We start from the raw sequence: 17418 nt of genomic DNA on the forward strand, positions 1-17418 counted from the left end.
GGTTAGTTGCTCACTATTGATGAGCCAAAATCAAAGATAATGATCAGCAGTACTGCTTCTACAGGCAATAAATTATATATTGCAATCTGGATAGTTAATATATAACACTGATGAGATAGAACTCGATCTGTCGCTTTCGTTCCGTCGTATTACAGGTTTGCTCATCAATAAATAATCACTATCCTAGCTAGCTAATACGACAACTGGGGCGTTAGCGTGCAATGCATCTTGCCAGTTCCTACTTCATATCCACACAGTCGAAAGGCAGCAGAGATAGACAAACTCATTATCATTACCAAAATTTGTTTCATTGGGTAGATCTGTAAAATCTGTAGACCTGCTAGTCTGCTACTAGTGTTCCACATCCTTTTTTTTTTGGCTAGCTTTCTCAATTGAATGTATACATAAATGTACGATAATATGTATGAAACCGTACACTATTTATACATAGCTGAGATCGATCATGCAAGTAGGGTACTGTAGCAATACTTTTGTACGTGGAGCCTACATTTTTCAAGGAAGGACGGCCAAGCAGCAAATGTGGCGTAGAGATACTGAGAGTGAGAGGTGGTGCTGGTGGACTAGCTAGCTATATAACGGTGCCAGGTCCTACCTCTTCTCTCCTCTTCCTTTCTTTCCCCTTTGCCTGCAGCCAACTTTATCTTTTCTCTCTTTTTCTCTCTCTCTGATATCTTTCTCTCTCTCCCCTCTTCTCTCTTCCTAGTTCCTACCCCCTTCTCTGCAAGTTAGAGAGATCAGGCCAGGCAGCTGTAGCTAGGCTAGCTAGCTAGGGTTGGTGCTTGGAGGGAGAGAGGTAGCCTTTCCTCCTTTGCATATCAATCCTTGAGATCACACCTCGCCTTTCTGATCCCCAAACACAAGGTTAGTAGTCCTCTCGGTTGGTGGATAGTGGATACCGCCAGAGGTAGACAGATCAAGGAGGGGAGCTCGGGGTGCAGAAAGAGAGAGGATCATCAGCCAGCTCTAAGCTAAGCCAGAAGAGGAACAAGGAGGAGATCAGGGGCCTGGCAGTACGTAGCTGTTGGATATATACATAGCGAGTGAGGGCCGGCCGAGGATACTGTACAGATAATCAGATATGTCTCAGGCGATGTCCGGCGGTGGTGGTGGCGGCGGCGGCGCGGGGCAGTTCGGCGACACGACGTTCACCAAGGTGTTCGTGGGGGGCCTTGCGTGGGAGACGCACAAGGAGGGCATGCGGGCCTACTTCCAGCAGTTCGGCGACATCCTTGAGGCCGTCGTCATCACCGACAAGAACACCGGCAGATCCAAGGGATACGGATTTGTGAGTTCCAAACCCTTCCCCCCTTTTTTTTCTCTTCATTCAGAACCATCCTATATATAATTTCCTGGTTTGTTAACATATGGTTTACTATTTCTTCTCTAATCCTAACCTTTTTAAGTTCTTCGTTAATTGTGTATATATCCTCATCAATTCAGTTGAATAACCAAAGAGTTAGTTAATTAGTGTCCAATAATTAACAAGTTGCACACATGAACCATTGAACTGATCAAGAGCTTAATATATACGGTATTGAAATAGTTTGTTGATGGTTATAAGCTTGGATATTGCAGGTAACTTTCCGTGAGCCAGAGGCGGCGCTGAGAGCTTGCATCGATCCGTACCCGGTGATTGATGGAAGGAGGGCCAACTGCAATCTTGCCTATCTCGGCGTCAACAAATCCAAGACAGCACTGCTGCCTCCCTATCTGCAACCATATGGTAATTATATTGTTCATTATTGGATTTGTCTTCACTCTTGAACCATGAAACTAGTAAATCGTTTCATCAACAAATTAATTAATGTTCATCAAAAGAAATTTTAAGCAATATAAAGCCTGATTGAGCTTCTTAATTCATGCAGATATATATACTGTTGACTCTTTGTTCATTAATAAGGACATAACTGATATATACATCAATCATGTAGTTCAAAGGCGTTTGCCTTTATTAATTTGCATCTCTTTGCATCATTTTATGCTGATGTATATATGGCTTGCGCATAAACTACGTTGCTGCTGCTAATTAAGCTGTGTTTTCTATAGCTTCTTGCATTAGTGCTGCCTTAAACTAATCTAGACAATATTTCAGGCACTGCACTTTTAGAATCAAATCAAATATTGTCTGAAGCAGGGAATGCATGATGCCTTTTTGTTTAGAATCAACTGAATAATAACTAACTAGTAATAATTAGTTCAAGTTTAATTTTGTCACAATATATATTGGGTATATGATGTGGTGCTAGCTATTTTGCAAGATCAATTATATTAATGTTTCATTGCATAATATATATCTTCCATTAAAGGCAGATGCTATGCAGTATATATGTATCGTGCAAATAAAAAGGGTCGTGCAAATAAAAAGGGTCAAAACAAACAACATAGTATCCGGGTATAGTACCCCCGACAGTATTTCCCTTAAGATGAAAAAAGCTGCATCACCTCCAGCTTTCTGCAAAGCGCTAAAAGCAGGCGTGGTTAGTTATTCTTGGGGGTTGTTCCTTCCACGCTAGCCTGCCTTGCTAGTTGCTTCTTCCAATCCTGCAGCTGCAGCTGCATGCAGCTGTATTCGTCAGTGTGCTTTGATGTCCTTGTCCTCTACAAAATTATCTTCCTTCCGTACACCCTTCTCTGACTAATAACTAACTAACCATAGAACGTACTGCATGTCTGCATCTGCTATTAGTACAAACCTTTCTTATTAGCTGCTGATGCCCGGCTGACCTCTTTAATGGTACTGTCTACTGCATTCTTGGTCATGACATTGCAAATTGAATACTAGTAGCAGATGCATTACTACGAAATCACTTCCAGTAGTTTATCTAGATCTTCCATTGAGTGCATGCATAAAATCATGGCACTGCATTTGTTCCTACATGAATCTTACTTCTAGAATTAATATAACCGTGGGCTTGTTAGTGTGCCGTTTACGACTTTGCAAATTAATTCTCCAAGAATTAATTAACAATGTAACCTAATAATTTTGACTAGCACACTAGCATCTTTCACTTATTATCTGTTTAACTGTGTGTTCCTTGCATATATATGGATGGATATGCCGCAGCTCATGTTTACGGGGGAGGCAGCAACAACATGCGGGCAACAATGAAGTCCTTTCAAACAGCTGGTGTTGGTGATGCCAGCCAACCCAGCCTGATGAGCTTCGTCCCGGCGGCCGATCATGGCATCCAGCAAGGAATTCCTACTTACAGTGTGTACGCCGGGTGAGTCGTACTCTTCAATCCTACACCTTGCATGCACTGGCCAATGGGCAGTGGCCACCATCACAGTTACTAGCTTCTGATGCATGCATGCGGCATGCCGGCCGGCCGGTCTATCGATCGATCCATCTGTGTGTCTCCCGATCTGCACTGCTGCGCTAGCTGTAAAGACACGGGTTTCGGTTAAAGGCAGCGCCGGCCTCTCTGCTCGGTCGTTAATGGTAGTAGGGGCCAGCCAGTGCACCGTCCATCACCCAGGCATGTGCACCTCATCTTCCTGCATGTGCCCATGGGCCACAGCCAGCTTATGCAGCGCTCCGCCACTACAGATATCAGATCATGCACTCCCTGTTCCAGCCTACTGTACATTGCTGCGTGCATATATACGCTTGCTAGCTTGCTTAGTGTTTATGCTTGATAGCTTGCTCACTGCACACCTAGCAGCTACTACTCCCCGTTCTAGCTTTTGATTTATAGATACATTGTTTTTGCTACTTATCTTCAAAGATGTATTATGTCTACAATACATAGTACAAGTTATATATATATATATATATATATATATATATATATATATATATATATATATATATATATATATATATATATATGTAGAAAATTCAGAACGATTTAAAATTTGGAACGGACGAAGTAGCATGCATGTGTGTGTACACTGTATATGTAGGGTTGAAGGTTTCGGAGTATCCGTAGATTACTTAGCCCTTGTTTAGTTCTCTAAAAGTACACTATGCAAAAAGAAGATTCTCCGTCACCTCAAACTTGTGGTACATGCATGGAGTAATAAATGTAGACGAAATCAAAAACTAATTGTACAGTTTGCTTTAACTTTGCGAGACGAATCATTTGAGCATAATTAGTCAATGCTTGGACAATAATTCACAAATACAAACGAAATGCTACATTAAAGAATTATGCACTATGTAAAGTTTACAGGTGCAAACTTTGTCGAACTAAACGCGCCCTTAGTTGCTTCTATTAGTTAGCTCGCACCAGTCCACTGGTCAACAAAGCCACAGGCCAAGCCATCAAGCATGGCGTAGGGTATTGGATACTCTGTATATACAACGACAGAGACCTAGTAGGTGTGTCAGTGTAAGAGCGCGTGGGCACCTCATCGTCATGTGTGACTGAGAGCATGCGGCATTTTTATACAGCAAGTACACAGGTCTCGTATAATGCATATATTACAGTGACTGCCATGTGGGGCAGATCGCTTTGGAAAAAGCTGCGCTGCTGGCTGGTTCCTCCTAGCTTTCTTCTTGCGTAGTAGCAGCATGCGGCCAGGCTCGCATGCCGCGTGCTTTCTCCGGTCCTGCTTTGATCTACGTGCACGGTCAAAGGGCCAAGCTGGTCTTGCTTCTTGACCCATGCAATGCAAGCATGCATGGATCCCATGCACCGTCGAAACTCCCTCATATCCTTTTCACGGCATGGCATGATGCAATGACGATCAACGATCGATTGGTAGTGAAAGAAGCTGTTCCAACGACTGTATTTGACATCACACATTATGATTTATGATACGATCTCGCATGCATGCTTAACCTGATTACAGTCTTGTTTTTTCTTGGTAGTAATATGATATATGGTGCTAGTTTCAGTGACCAAGACTTATTTGTAATTGCAGGTACTCTCCCTATTTCTTGGACTACGGCTATCCGCTGGTACACATATTCATTTTGTCAAAGACGTTTTTAGAGTTTTGCTTTGTCACAAAGATTCCCTTGCACTGCCTAGTAGTATTTTGACATATATGTCGTACGTACTGATCATGCATCGTCTACGCATGCATGCATGCAAAAATTTTGCAGAGCTACTATCAGCCCTACGCTGGTCTGCAGCAGGAAGCCCAGCTACAGCAGTACGCCGTCTTGGGCGGCGGAGGAGCAGCAGCGACGGTGCCGGCGGGGCTAACAATGGAGGCGGCGGCGGCCAACCCGTCCGGACTGTACCCCTACTTTCAGTACGGTCCGGCGAGCGCGGCGGCCGCTGGTGGGTACAGCATGGTGCAGTACCCCCAGTTGTACCAGTACGCTGCTGCGGCTGCGGTGGGTGCCACGGCGGCGGCGACCACCCTGGCCGCTGGCATTGCCGACGGCCTCCAGCAGTACGGCGGCGCGGTGGCGTTTACTCCTAATTCCATTGCCCAAGCAGGTATAGCCTAATTTTTCACGACAGATTTCCTCCCTTTTGTTTTCACTCTTGCATTTCTGTTAAGTAAAACTAAGTAACTAACAGAGAGTGATTATTTTTCAGGCATGACAATGTCTCTGGCATCTCCAACTCTGGCAGCACCGACAGCGCAGCAGTACCAATACTGCAGACTGGTTCCTTCTCCCCTGGCTGCTGCAGCACCCGATCAGAAGCCCAGCTTGGCCTAGACAACCATCATGGCGCGCTGCTAGACAACCACCAGTCTCTCAACCATCAACCATGCATGCAAGCACCTATCTCCTTCAATTCCTTCGGTACATTACATGAGTCAGTCAGTATATCCAAACAGTCAACGCATATCATGCATCTCTGCTAGCTCTCTTAACAAGTCTTGGATGGCTTCAAATGATAGTGCAGGCATGCAGATGTACGTGTGTGATAGCTAGGTACTCACCATGCATGCACACATGCATCTGCTCGCCTGCACGTACGAACACTTGATGAGAGACTTGACTAACTTGTTGACGGCGATGCTCACTCTGGGTTGGGTGCTGCATTCGCCTGACTACTAACCAATGCAAAAGGACCATGGCAGGTCCAATTTTCCATGCATCATCCTTTATTATTTGTGCTATAAAATCCTCTGATGAATCCATAATGTCCAGCTCATCACTGATCAGTGTCGTAGAAAGAATATAATATATTACTTTGTAGTCGCCATGCATAAAGGTCACCAGCAGTCAGCACCTGTTTTTGTTAGTCGCCATATAGTTCCATACATCATAATATTACTTTATCTATTAGGCATAGATCGAGCTTTCCTAACTGTTCTTTGCACTCTTATGGAAGAGTGCAAGCTAGGACGAACTGAACCGATGGGTCGCTGCTGGTTTTTCATGTGCAGCGTTACTCAACTAATCCTGTCATCTCTCTCAAGATGGCATTTTCACGAGCCATGAGTGAGTTCCACAGAAGTTTGTGGAGATGCACACAGAAGGTTTACTTAAATTACCGGTCAATTTGTGCTAGTCATATATAATATATATACATCTTCATGAACCAATGCAACTAATAACTAGCTAGGATAGCTAGGAGCTCTTGCCCATTTTAATCTCTGTTTTGGTCCTTCCCTTCCTCTCCCATATATCATCATGCATTGATCATCATCACACTGATCTGTCGTCCTCTTCACCGTACCAAGCAAGCCAGACATGATTAGGCCAAGCCAAGCTTCTGATCCTTCATCATCATCAGATGAATGATTACGTACTAAAACCCCTTATTATGATGACCGAGACATATATATATATATATATTATCATTACATTGTTCGTCAACGATTTATGTAACAGACACTATGAATTGTATTTAGCTTCCTTCTGAGAGGCTAATGTACCATGCATATCTAGCTCTTTAAGACACATTTAATTAGTTTACATGAACTCATCATCGTCAACTATATATGTATTTGCATGGCAATATTAATTGGGGAACTCTACATGTATGTACCCACCACTTTGCTGCATATGTATGTGCCTATATAGCCCTATACCTTAAGTATTGGCGCCAATGATAATCGGTGCTTTGCTTAGTCGTCTTCGGATCTTGTTTTGTTCATAACCTTGCATGCTTAGTCTTGCGGAACTTGTTTTGTTCATAACCATGCTTAGTCTATTAGAATTACGAACTAAGGACATGCATGGATCGATCTCTGAACCTCTTTGCAGTCGTACAACGGACCACGTATCATATATATTCATAATCATGCACGTTTGTCTGAAGAAGTACGTACACGCATCGCATATATATGTTCGTCTATAGCTCAGCCAGCTGCCGGAGATTGAGAGGGTAGACGTGCTCCGGCGTGCCGTCGAAAGCCATCTGCGCCAGCACCAGGTTGGCCGCCTGCGTCGGATGGCAGGCGTCCCAGAACACGTACCGCCCCCGCTCGCCGCACGGCGCCACCAACGGCACGCAGAGGCCGCAGGTGACGATCGGCCCCAGCCCGCAGCATCCGCTGTCCACCACCGTAAAACCGTATTCGCCGGGGTTGTGGATCATGTCCTGGACGGCGGCGTAGGTGTTGCCGTAGACGAAGGCGGCGGCAGGGCGGTGGTCGGCGTTGAGCTGGTCGACGAGCGATCTGAGCCCCTGGTTGAAGAGCCCCACCATCTGGTTCACCTGCTCCGCGCACTGGCCTTGTCGGCCCGGCCCGGCCGAGGCCCGCAGGCCCGGGGTGCAGCCCAGCGGGCCCACACCGGCCAGTAGAAACTTCCTCAGCCCAAGGCTGTGCAGAGCCTGCAATAGTAGTTCAAAAATGCGTTCCACTCAAAAAAAAAGTTCAAAAATGCGTACAAGTCACAGGAATTGGTTGGAGCAGCTGAGCTCGATCGATCGACTGTCACTGTTCTCTATCTCTAGCCACTCTCACTCACTCTGACTGACCGGCTGACCGTACCAGTATCTGGCGGGCGTAGTGGTCGAGCAGGAGCGCGGCGTACTCGTCGGGGCGGTACCGGTCGCCGGAATCGTAGCCGATGCCGAGCGGGTAGAGGAGGTAGTTGTTGAGGTAGTCGTTGCCGCCGACCACCACGACGGCGACCGACCGCGCGAGGTGCCGCTCGTACCGGCCCTGGTCTCTGCCGAACAGGGGCCTGATGGCGCCGTCCAGCGTCGCCTCCAGGTTCAGCACCTGCTGGCTCAGGCTGAACCTGTCGCCCTGCAAGTGCAAGCAAAGTGAGTTGCTCAGCCTCAGCGCCTCGGCCTAGTGCCACTGTCAGTGTCACAAAAACTGAAGCTTTTCGTCGTGCACACACACACACACACCAGGTGCTGCCGTGTCTCGTCCAGTATGCCCCCCGCCGCCGACGCGTAGTTGACGCCGCCGAGCAGCGCCGCCGCCGCCGTCCCGTTCAGGCCGCGGGTGCTCGTGTACGGCGGTACGTACTGGAGGCCCAGAAGATCGCCTGGAATGGAAGGAAAGAAACAACGGAACGGATGGGTTGCAGGCCGGCAGAGTTGAATAATCTGATGGAGACGACACAAGTGGCCGGCCACTGACACAAGGCGTCGGCGACGGTCTTGCCGTTGCAGAACCTGCCAGTGGCAGCGCCCAGCGGCGGGAAGTCGACGCCGTAGGGGTAGTAGTCGGCCCTGGCGAGCGCGTCGTTGTTTCCGTCGTCCACCAGCGAGTCGCCGAACACGAACATCGCCGGCACCCTCGCCGCCACCGCCGCGTCACGCACTCTGGCCGCCGCCCCGACGAGCAGGAGCAGCAGTAGCAGCGCGCCTGCAGCGGCCGACGCCGCTCCTCGACGACGGCCCATCTAGCTCGATCTGCAGCGGCGATTCAGGGTTCCTAGCCGCTACGTTACGTACGTCTCGGTGCCTGCGCCTGCGCTGCTACGTACGCGAGCTGCTCAGTGGCAGTGAGTCATCGTACGTGCCACTCCCGACCCCCTACACTACACTGCACGCGACCCACGTGGCCGGGCGGGTTTCCCTTGCCGTCGCCTCGTTTCCGGCGGCCGTTTGTTTCCTGGGCCGGATGCCGTGCAGGCTGCGGCGGGCAGGCGGCGTCTCGGGCGTCTGCCACGCGACTCGTTCGTCTCATCCTGCACGCGCTGCGGTGCGGGCGGTTGAACTCGAGGTCTCGCGGACGTACGCATGCGACACGGTCAGTCTGCAGCAGAACCTTCGTTTTGCAGTTCCAAGGGAATCAGGCAAAAAGCAACCCTTTTTTTCTTCTTGATGAAGGATGTTTGGTCTTGTTCACGCGACAAAATTGTTTTGTCGCGTGATGAGACTTAAATTTCAAAAAATAGAAAACCCTTCAATACGATGTCGGATGAAGATAATTTTTATACGTAAATTGTAGACCTCGATGAAATCTACAACTTTATAGTTTTATTTTTTTCATTTGAGGACAGTAAGATGCTCGAAAAAATAATATAAAATTTCAGCACCATAATAATCGTCTACTAGTGCTTGCCGCATTAAAGCACTAATATATTATTTGTATAGAGTTAGATGAAAATATTTTTTATACCAAAGTTGTAGCTCTCAATGAGTTTTGAGTTTTTTTCCATTTGAGGACGTTAAGATGCTTAAAAAATAATATAGAATTTCGACACCTCCCAAAATATCAAAGTTACTGTTCATACGCCAAAACCATCCAGAAGATTGAAAGTTGAACGGTTTCAAGAGTTGGAGGGCCAAAGTTATCTGGTTTTGAAGTTCGAGGTTGAAATCCGGACTTTGGTGAGAGTTGAAGGGTGTAAATTGGACTTTACCCAAGAATAAATAGATGCATTAGCAACACAATCTGACAGGAAACTAAGAAGAGAGACTGTTCTGATACCAGGCGGTGAAGCAACTCACGTGGGTGGTGCTCCTCGCTAATGAGGGATGAAAACGGATCGGATACGGACGGATATCACCAATATTACATTTGTTTTCATATTTTTGTCCGGATTCGGATTCGAATACGGATAGTGTCAACTATATCGGATAGGATACGATTGGATATCGACATCATAAATATGCGATTTGAGTATTCGGATACGGATACGGTATCGGATGTTGGATATCCAGACTCGGATACGGACAGATCTCAACCCCTCTAAACGGATTCGGCTTCGAATACGGTCGGAAAATATCCGTACCGTTTTCATCCCCTACTAATGTCCTTGTAGCTGCAGCACTCCTGGAAGGCGTCCGACGCTGGTTTGCTCGGTGCTCCTCGACGGTGTCTCGGGGCAGCGTTGCTGGACGGCATCTTGTCGTCAGACTGTCGGCCCTGTGCTGCTGGGCTACCGCGGCTTGGCTCTTCCGGACGGAGGTTGCTGGTCAGCTCGACTCCTCCAGGCAGTGGGCAGCGCAGCGCGTGGGAGACCGGCGCGGTGGCCAGTGGGCGGCGGCGCAGCGCGCGGGAGACAGGCTCGGCGCGCGCGCAAATGGGCAGCCGCTCCCGTCTGTTTCCATGGGAAAAGATAAAGACGTGCTGTAAAATCGTGAGAGCCATCAGACTGGATTAAGACGATAGACAGAGACCGGAAAGGTACATCTTGACTAGTGCTAGAGGAAAGGCATCGAATCTGAGTCCATCACGTCGCGTGCGCACCTGTCATGTTGACTTTTCTGGGTCGCTTGCTTGGCTTGGTCCACCAGGTACCGAATTGACAAGTGCCCGCTGCTGTGCTGTCTGCTGCTGAAGTGTCTCTCGCGCACGTGGGGTCCACCCGGTCACGCTCTTCCCACCCTTGCTGTCATGCTGTGCCTGCCACCCCTTCACCAAATCATTAATTAATTAATTAACCTGATGGTGATCCGCCGCGGAAAATCATTGGTCTCAACCTTTGTCTGTCTAATGTCCGCCCCACTGACCTAATCACTGCCCTGCGACGTTGACACGCCCGGGACATTCCCACTGCTGACGTTGCCGATTGTGAGGATCTACCGCAGATTCACTCTGCATGCATAAACTGCCCGTAAATTCAAGGGGGTAGAAAAAAAATTATCACATCGATTCAAAAAAAAAACAACGCCTTTATATAGACATGACATGTGTATTTCAATCAACTGTATTTGCTGTTTTCTTTCTAGAACATCACGTTTTTCTCCCACAATAAATTCGAGCAATAGGAATTTCAAAATGTTGCATTCCAATCTAGTACACAGCCATCCAACCAATTTTAAATACCAAACCAACGAATTGCAAAAACGAAGAGGAGGTGTACGTGTACCACATATACACGGAGCAAGAGATCTCTACTGCTAGTGGGCCTTGCTCGCCAACCACCTCAGTTTGACCAGACCTAACCGGGCCCACCAAAAACACAAAACGACCTGCCTGTTTTGAATCAACAAGAGCAAAACAAAAAGACGAAAGGAGACCGGAGAGACAGGCAGGAGCCAGATTTACCTCTCCTGCCACTTCGCCTTTCTCCAACCTGTGCTTCCCCGGCGCCGCCCCCCCCGCTCCCGTCGCCCGCCGCTCCTCCCCTTCCTCCTCTCTCCCCGCGTCAGATCGGCCTCCCGCGCCGGGGGATCGAGGTCCCGCGATCCCTCCCTCCGCGCACGGGCGGGACGCCGGAGGCGGGATGAGCGGCTGAGGACGACGATGGCAGCGCGCAGAGCCACGCCGCAGGAGGCCGCGGAGGCCGCCATACGCTCCGTCGGCCTCGGCTTCGACGTCGTCAGCGACGTCCGCCTCAAGTACTGCAAGCAGCGGGGCGCGCCCGACCCCTGGCTCATCGAGCTCGACCATGGGGAGGCTCAGGATATCGTGCTGCCAGGCGGCGTCACCGTTGCTGGCGTCACCAAGTCGGTTAAGTGCGACAAAGGGGAGCGGATGAGGTTCCGCTCCGATGTCCTGTCGTTCCAGCAGGTGTGCTTCTGGTTCTGGTTCTGGTTCTGTTCCTGTTTTGTTTGTATATCTATTTCACTTCTTATGGATCCCTATATTAGTTCATACTGATTGTACCAGCATAACAGAGAATAGCAACCGAACTGGGTATTATAGGGTTGCACGACGTGCTCTGTAACTGTAAATAGTCTACCGCACCAAACGAAATAAGCAAATAGAAAGTCATGCTAAACTATTGCTACTTTGAGCAGGTGTGGTTTTGTTTGTATACTCATTTCACTTATTCTTATTCTTATACGTAGTAACATATAGGAGTATTAGTTTCCTACTACTTATATCTATATGATAGAGTATAGCAACTGAACTGAGTATGGCAGTGATGCATGGCGTCCTCTCTGTTCGGCTGGTATTAAAGCCGGCCGATAAGCCGGCTGAAGCTGTTTTGTTGTGAGAGAAAAATATTGTAGATTTTGCTTATAAGCCGGCTGATAAGCAAAGAAAAAGCCATGTTTAACCATTGCTACTTTCAACTACTAAGTAGTAATGCTGTTGTGCATGTATACCGTATAGTTAGACGATATCCGGAGCTGCTGCAAAGTCCTGCCATTCAATAGAAAATAGGATCCGAATCGGTTGGAAACATTTAAACGTTTTGAGTGATAGAAACACAAGGATAATCTTGAGACGTTTGAGTCCTTTTAGGTAGATGCTGTTATATGGTCATATCATGCACTTTTCCTCTTCAAGTGTTGTTGTTTTAAATACTAGAGTACATCTACATCCATGAAAACTATTACTGCTCAGATCTTGTGTTTACAATGCTGAGAAAAGCCAGTAGCCACCTTCCTCAAATTATGAAACACTTTGCAGATGTCTGAGCAATTCAACCAGGAGCTATCTTTGTCTGGGAAAATTCCATCTGGCTTCTTCAATACTATGTTTGAGTTTTCTGGCAGCTGGCAGAAAGATGCTGCTAATACCAAAACACTTGCTTTTGATGGTTGGTATGTCACACTATACAGTGTCGCACTCTCAAAAGGGCAAATTGTACTCCGGGATCATGTTAAACAGGCTGTTCCATCAACCTGGGAACCTGCTGCCTTGGCAAGGTTAGATCCATATCTGAATCTACAGTTTTGGCACGTAGGATGAAACTCTGTGTTTCTCCTTCAGTTCATATTAGTCTTTACCTTCAGTTTTTTTAACTCTCCATTTTTCATAGCTCTCCCGATTTTATCATTGGCCTCCTGGCAAATGTGTGTCACCCCACACCTCATAACTTGTCATCTATTGCCATTTCCTATCCTTACTAATTGATTACATGTAAATGATGTCAGCTTACCATTTTCACTGAATCATTCTCTGAGTTCATCAATATAAAACTTAAAGTTTAGTTGCTTTACTCTTCAGGTTCATTGAAAAATTTGGCACTCATATAGTTGTTGGTCTAAAGATGGGCGGGAAAGATGTAATTTATTTGAAGCAACAGCATTCATCGACCCTGCAAGCTGCTGATGTTCAAAAACGATTGAAGGAGATGTCAGACAGGAGATTTTTTGATGCAAATGGGCAATCTGACATGGGTTTCAAGGACACATATGGGAACAATAAGGTGCTTTCTGAGCCTTTGTTTCTTCTTCTTTTCCCAGGATTTCTTCCATTTAACATCAATGATTACTGTTAAAGTGGTACCTGTACAGTATAACTTATTTAAGATTTAATGATTGTTTTGTTGAACACCCCACAACATGTAACGTTTACTTCTGTGAGCCTTAAAAACTGCAGCTTTTGACCAGTAGAATTTGTGTTTATCACCTCGATTACTAGGCCAACAAACATTAAAATAATAGATTCCCTCCAATTTATTTCATTGAATTCGTGGGGAAGTTGGGACAAGCAGCTGGCCTATATTGTTTTTTTTTTCCAATAGGTAGTTTCCCCTTTTCTGTGACATGATACATAATTACATACACACTGGTTCTATGGGCATGCGACCATAGCCTCAAATTGTGGCTGGTATGGCTGTTCTGGTTGAGAAATATTTAGATGGCAAAGAGAAATATACATTGACAAAAATATTTAATTTCTTGATATACCATGCCCATAGATCTAAACTGCTTACTTGCTCTGAATTCTGATTTCAATCTTAGGTTTTACTTTTGTTGGGTACTGTCATGTATATTTTATCGTGAAAGGATGCTGGCTGGACGTAATATGTTCTCAGCTTACATTTTTCTTCCACATTTTCTGATTTAACATTGTTGCACACTGTACAGAGTGATATCAGAGAGCAACAGCTGAGATTTGTACAGTCCAGTCCATTGAATTCTTACTCGTCAACTGAGGTACAGAGCTTTGTGTTCAATCGCTCATCATTGCTCAAGCAAAGAATCATATTTATATTAGCTTAGCTGGATGTCTTAGCATGATACACATTTTTGTTCGCCCTATCTCAGGATTTAGTGATGATGCCTAAGCGAAGAGGTGGGAGGGATAAAGAATTTATATCTCATAGCGAGTGGCTTAATACTGTTCAAGCAGAGCCTGATGTTATCTCAATGTCCTTTATACCAATCACTTCACTATTGAATGGAGTTCCTGGAAGTGGATTTTTGAACCATGCAATTAATCTGTATCTCCGACGTAAGTGTCATTTCACCCTCTTTTAAACTGCTGTGCTGTATTTAGGTTGACACAAAAAAAACCTATTCTGTACTCTGTATATATGAATGATGCTAGGAGAAATCTGGATATACAGCCACAGTATATTACAGCACAATGTTGGCGTTGACACTATTGAAATTTGGTTACAGTTTTTGCCCTAGCCATAGCCAGGAATAGGATGCTTCTGGTTTAACATTTGAAAGGGACTGTTTTCTAATATGCTTTTGGTGTGAGGTTCTCGATTGCTAGGGTTGAGATACCCTGCCACCTGAGAAAATCGATGGTCGAAAATAAAAGGGAGCTGAATTTATTCATTTTTTCTCAAGAGAAACAAACAGTTCCTTTTCTTAAGGAGTTTCACAATTGAATGCATGGCTGGAGAATTTTAGTTAGACAATGTGTTATGGCTGGATGATTGGCTTTATTAATCTGACTAGAAGGATAACAATGGCAGGGAATGGAGTTTGTTCACCCTTCCTAGGAATCTCTGAACAGATTAACTCAATTACTGCTTAACCAAACAAAGTTCTGCCGTTCTCCTTAAGTAGAGCCGACGCTAACAAATTCCTAATCTCAAGTGCCAACCAAAACAGACTTGCCAGAGCAACAAATTCTATCCTAGCCACTTGTGGACGCCACAGCCTTTTTGTTTCTGCGTTAGTATTTGCCAACAAAGGCATCCGCAACACAATGGTTGTGCTCCTGCTCTGCTAATAACATGCAAATGTAGAAAAATAGGTGATGCAAATTTCTACGGGGAAGAAATCCTATATGTGCCATAATACTTCTGGTTGCAACTTGCAAAGCACACAATCTAGCAAAATTAGTATTCGGCCGCAAGTCCAACGGCAACAATTTGGTGATATATTGAAATTTGGTGCAGATAAACCCCCAATCGAGGAATTACATCAGTTTCTGGAGTTCCAGCTTCCAAGGCAGTGGGCACCTGTTTACAGTGATCTCGCTCTGGGTCCTCAGAGGAAAGTACAAAGCAGTACATCGTTGCCAGTAAATATAATCGGTCCAAAGCTTTATATTTGCACTAACATGGTATGGACAGCTTCTGCTATTGTCATAATCGACAGTTTTCTTTCTCTGTTTCATTTTCTGTACCTTTTTTTTTGAAAAAAAAACTATAGTATTATTTCAGGTGTGTTTTTTTTTCACTAAGATGATGGTTTGAATTTTGATTCATGTATTTCCCCCATTCATATTTTGAACCCAATATCAAACTCGCTGCAGGTTGATGTGGGTAAAAGACCAGTTACAGGACTCCGGTTGTTCCTTGAAGGAAGGAAGAGCAACAAATTAGCTATACATCTCCAACATCTATGCTCTCTTCCTCAGATTATTCAGCTTGAAGATGACCCTTACAATCACCAAATTCCAGAATATGACCGCAAATACTACGAACCAATTGGACCGTGGAAGCGTTTCTCTCATGTCTGCACAGCACCAGTCGAGTCAGATGATTTGTCCATTGTCACAGGGGCACAATTAGATGTGGTTAACCATGGCCTCAAGAAAATTCTGTTCCTTCGCCTGCATTTCTCCAAAGCCTGCAATGCTGTTGTAAGGAACTCGGAATGGGAGAATTCTCCCAACCTAGCTCAGAAATCAGGCCTTATCTCAACACTCATCAGCACACATTTCTCCTCAGTAGCTCAGAAGCCCCCACCGCGGCCAGCTGATGTGAACATAAACTCGGCAGTGTACCCTGGTGGCCCACCTGTTCCAGTGCAGACCCCAAAGCTGCTCAAGTTTGTTGATCCAACAGAGATGATGCGTGGGCCGCAGGACTCACCGGGCTATTGGGTGGTTTCAGGCGCAAAGCTGAACCTTGAGAGGGGTAAGATGATATCATTGCGGGTGAAATACTCACTGTTGACAGCTATGATGCCAGATGATGAGTCACTTGATGATGATGAATTTTAGAACCTGGAACAAAAGAAACCTGTGTAGCTAACGTTGAGGATACAGATGAACAATCTAAGATTTCCATAGAATTTGTGCATTTGTCTGATGTTGTATGCTTTGTGTTTTTTTTAAAAAAAATGTAATAGCATAAATGAGTTATCTGTTCTGAATGGAGCGAGAAAATTTGTTGTAACATTTCTTTGTAACGTGGCGCATAGCCATCAGCATTAGATAGATCAAATTATTTGTATATATGAGATGGATCAAAAATTATATTGTTTGTTCGTATCCTGTGTACAAGTATGCCTTGTTGCGAGTTCTGGCTCCCTTGCCATATATTCTTTTTCTACAGGCCCTGTGTTCATCTGGGTATTCGATTTGATGATGAACCTCTGAGCTCCGAGTGCTCTGATATCAGGAAGACCCAGAGAGTATGGATTCGTATTATGTGACCTTGTTAGTACATGAGAATTTCAATCTCTCTGCATATCTTAATTTTATTCCCGGTGGGCTCCATGACACATAGGATGTGTTTGGTTTTCTGTCTTAGTTGAAGTCTGGCTAGGATTGGAGCCTGGGCAGTCTCTTTCGGTGATGCGTCTTTAGGTGTCTAGTCTGCTACCAAGTCTACAAGTACCTGCAACTTGATCACTGTTCTTTCATACTTTCTTTGTCCTAAAATAAATGTCATTATGGTATCCTGTGCTGATCAAACTTTCTCAACTTTGACTAGGTTTGTAAAAAATATTAGCAACTTTTATATCTCCAAATAAGTTTATTATGAAAATATTCAACGATTTATCTAATGACCCTAATTATGCACCATAAATATTAATATTTTCTTTGTCTTATATATAGTTGGTTAAAGTTAGAAATGTTTGACTTTATCAACGAGTGAGAATAAAACTTATTTTAAAACAGACGTAGTATTTGAACCCTTTCCCTATTCTTCCTGTATCCTTGCAGGATATCTTGTCACAACGAAGGTACAGGGACATGAACAGATAGACCATGAAGGTCCATGGAACGTTCTCACAATGCCCCTAGCTTCTA

The 17418-nt window shown here is 45.4% G+C and overlaps 3 protein-coding genes across 3 annotated transcripts; 2 read left to right on the plus strand and 1 right to left on the minus strand.

Annotated features, from left to right (window-relative positions):
- The first annotated feature begins 635 nt into the window (after positions 1 to 635).
- Positions 636 to 6948, plus strand: LOC136459949 (uncharacterized). Its single transcript, XM_066459792.1, has 6 exons — positions 636 to 1306; positions 1597 to 1744; positions 3086 to 3245; positions 4891 to 4927; positions 5075 to 5417; positions 5520 to 6948. The coding sequence occupies exons 1-6, from the start codon at positions 1100 to 1102 to the stop codon at positions 5642 to 5644; spliced, it is 1020 nt and encodes a 339-aa protein (XP_066315889.1). The 5' UTR covers positions 636 to 1099; the 3' UTR covers positions 5645 to 6948.
- A 284-nt stretch (positions 6949 to 7232) lies between these two features.
- LOC136461387 (GDSL esterase/lipase At1g71250-like) lies at positions 7233 to 8743 on the minus strand. Its single transcript, XM_066460703.1, has 4 exons — positions 8479 to 8743; positions 8244 to 8383; positions 7876 to 8136; positions 7233 to 7715 (listed from the first exon to the last, which is right to left on the minus strand). The coding sequence occupies exons 1-4, from the start codon at positions 8741 to 8743 to the stop codon at positions 7233 to 7235; spliced, it is 1149 nt and encodes a 382-aa protein (XP_066316800.1).
- Positions 8744 to 11307: 2564 nt separating this feature from the next.
- Positions 11308 to 16681, plus strand: LOC136457146 (MACPF domain-containing protein At4g24290-like). Its single transcript, XM_066457189.1, has 7 exons — positions 11308 to 11805; positions 12655 to 12893; positions 13195 to 13396; positions 14061 to 14129; positions 14241 to 14427; positions 15332 to 15498; positions 15691 to 16681. Exons 1-7 carry the CDS (start codon positions 11539 to 11541, stop codon positions 16381 to 16383), a joined length of 1824 nt encoding a protein of 607 aa, XP_066313286.1. The 5' UTR covers positions 11308 to 11538; the 3' UTR covers positions 16384 to 16681.
- The last annotated feature ends 737 nt before the right edge of the window (positions 16682 to 17418 follow it).

The sequence above is a fragment of the Miscanthus floridulus genome, chromosome 6, assembly GCF_019320115.1.
Source record: "Miscanthus floridulus cultivar M001 chromosome 6, ASM1932011v1, whole genome shotgun sequence".
Taxonomy (NCBI): domain Eukaryota; kingdom Viridiplantae; phylum Streptophyta; class Magnoliopsida; order Poales; family Poaceae; genus Miscanthus; species Miscanthus floridulus.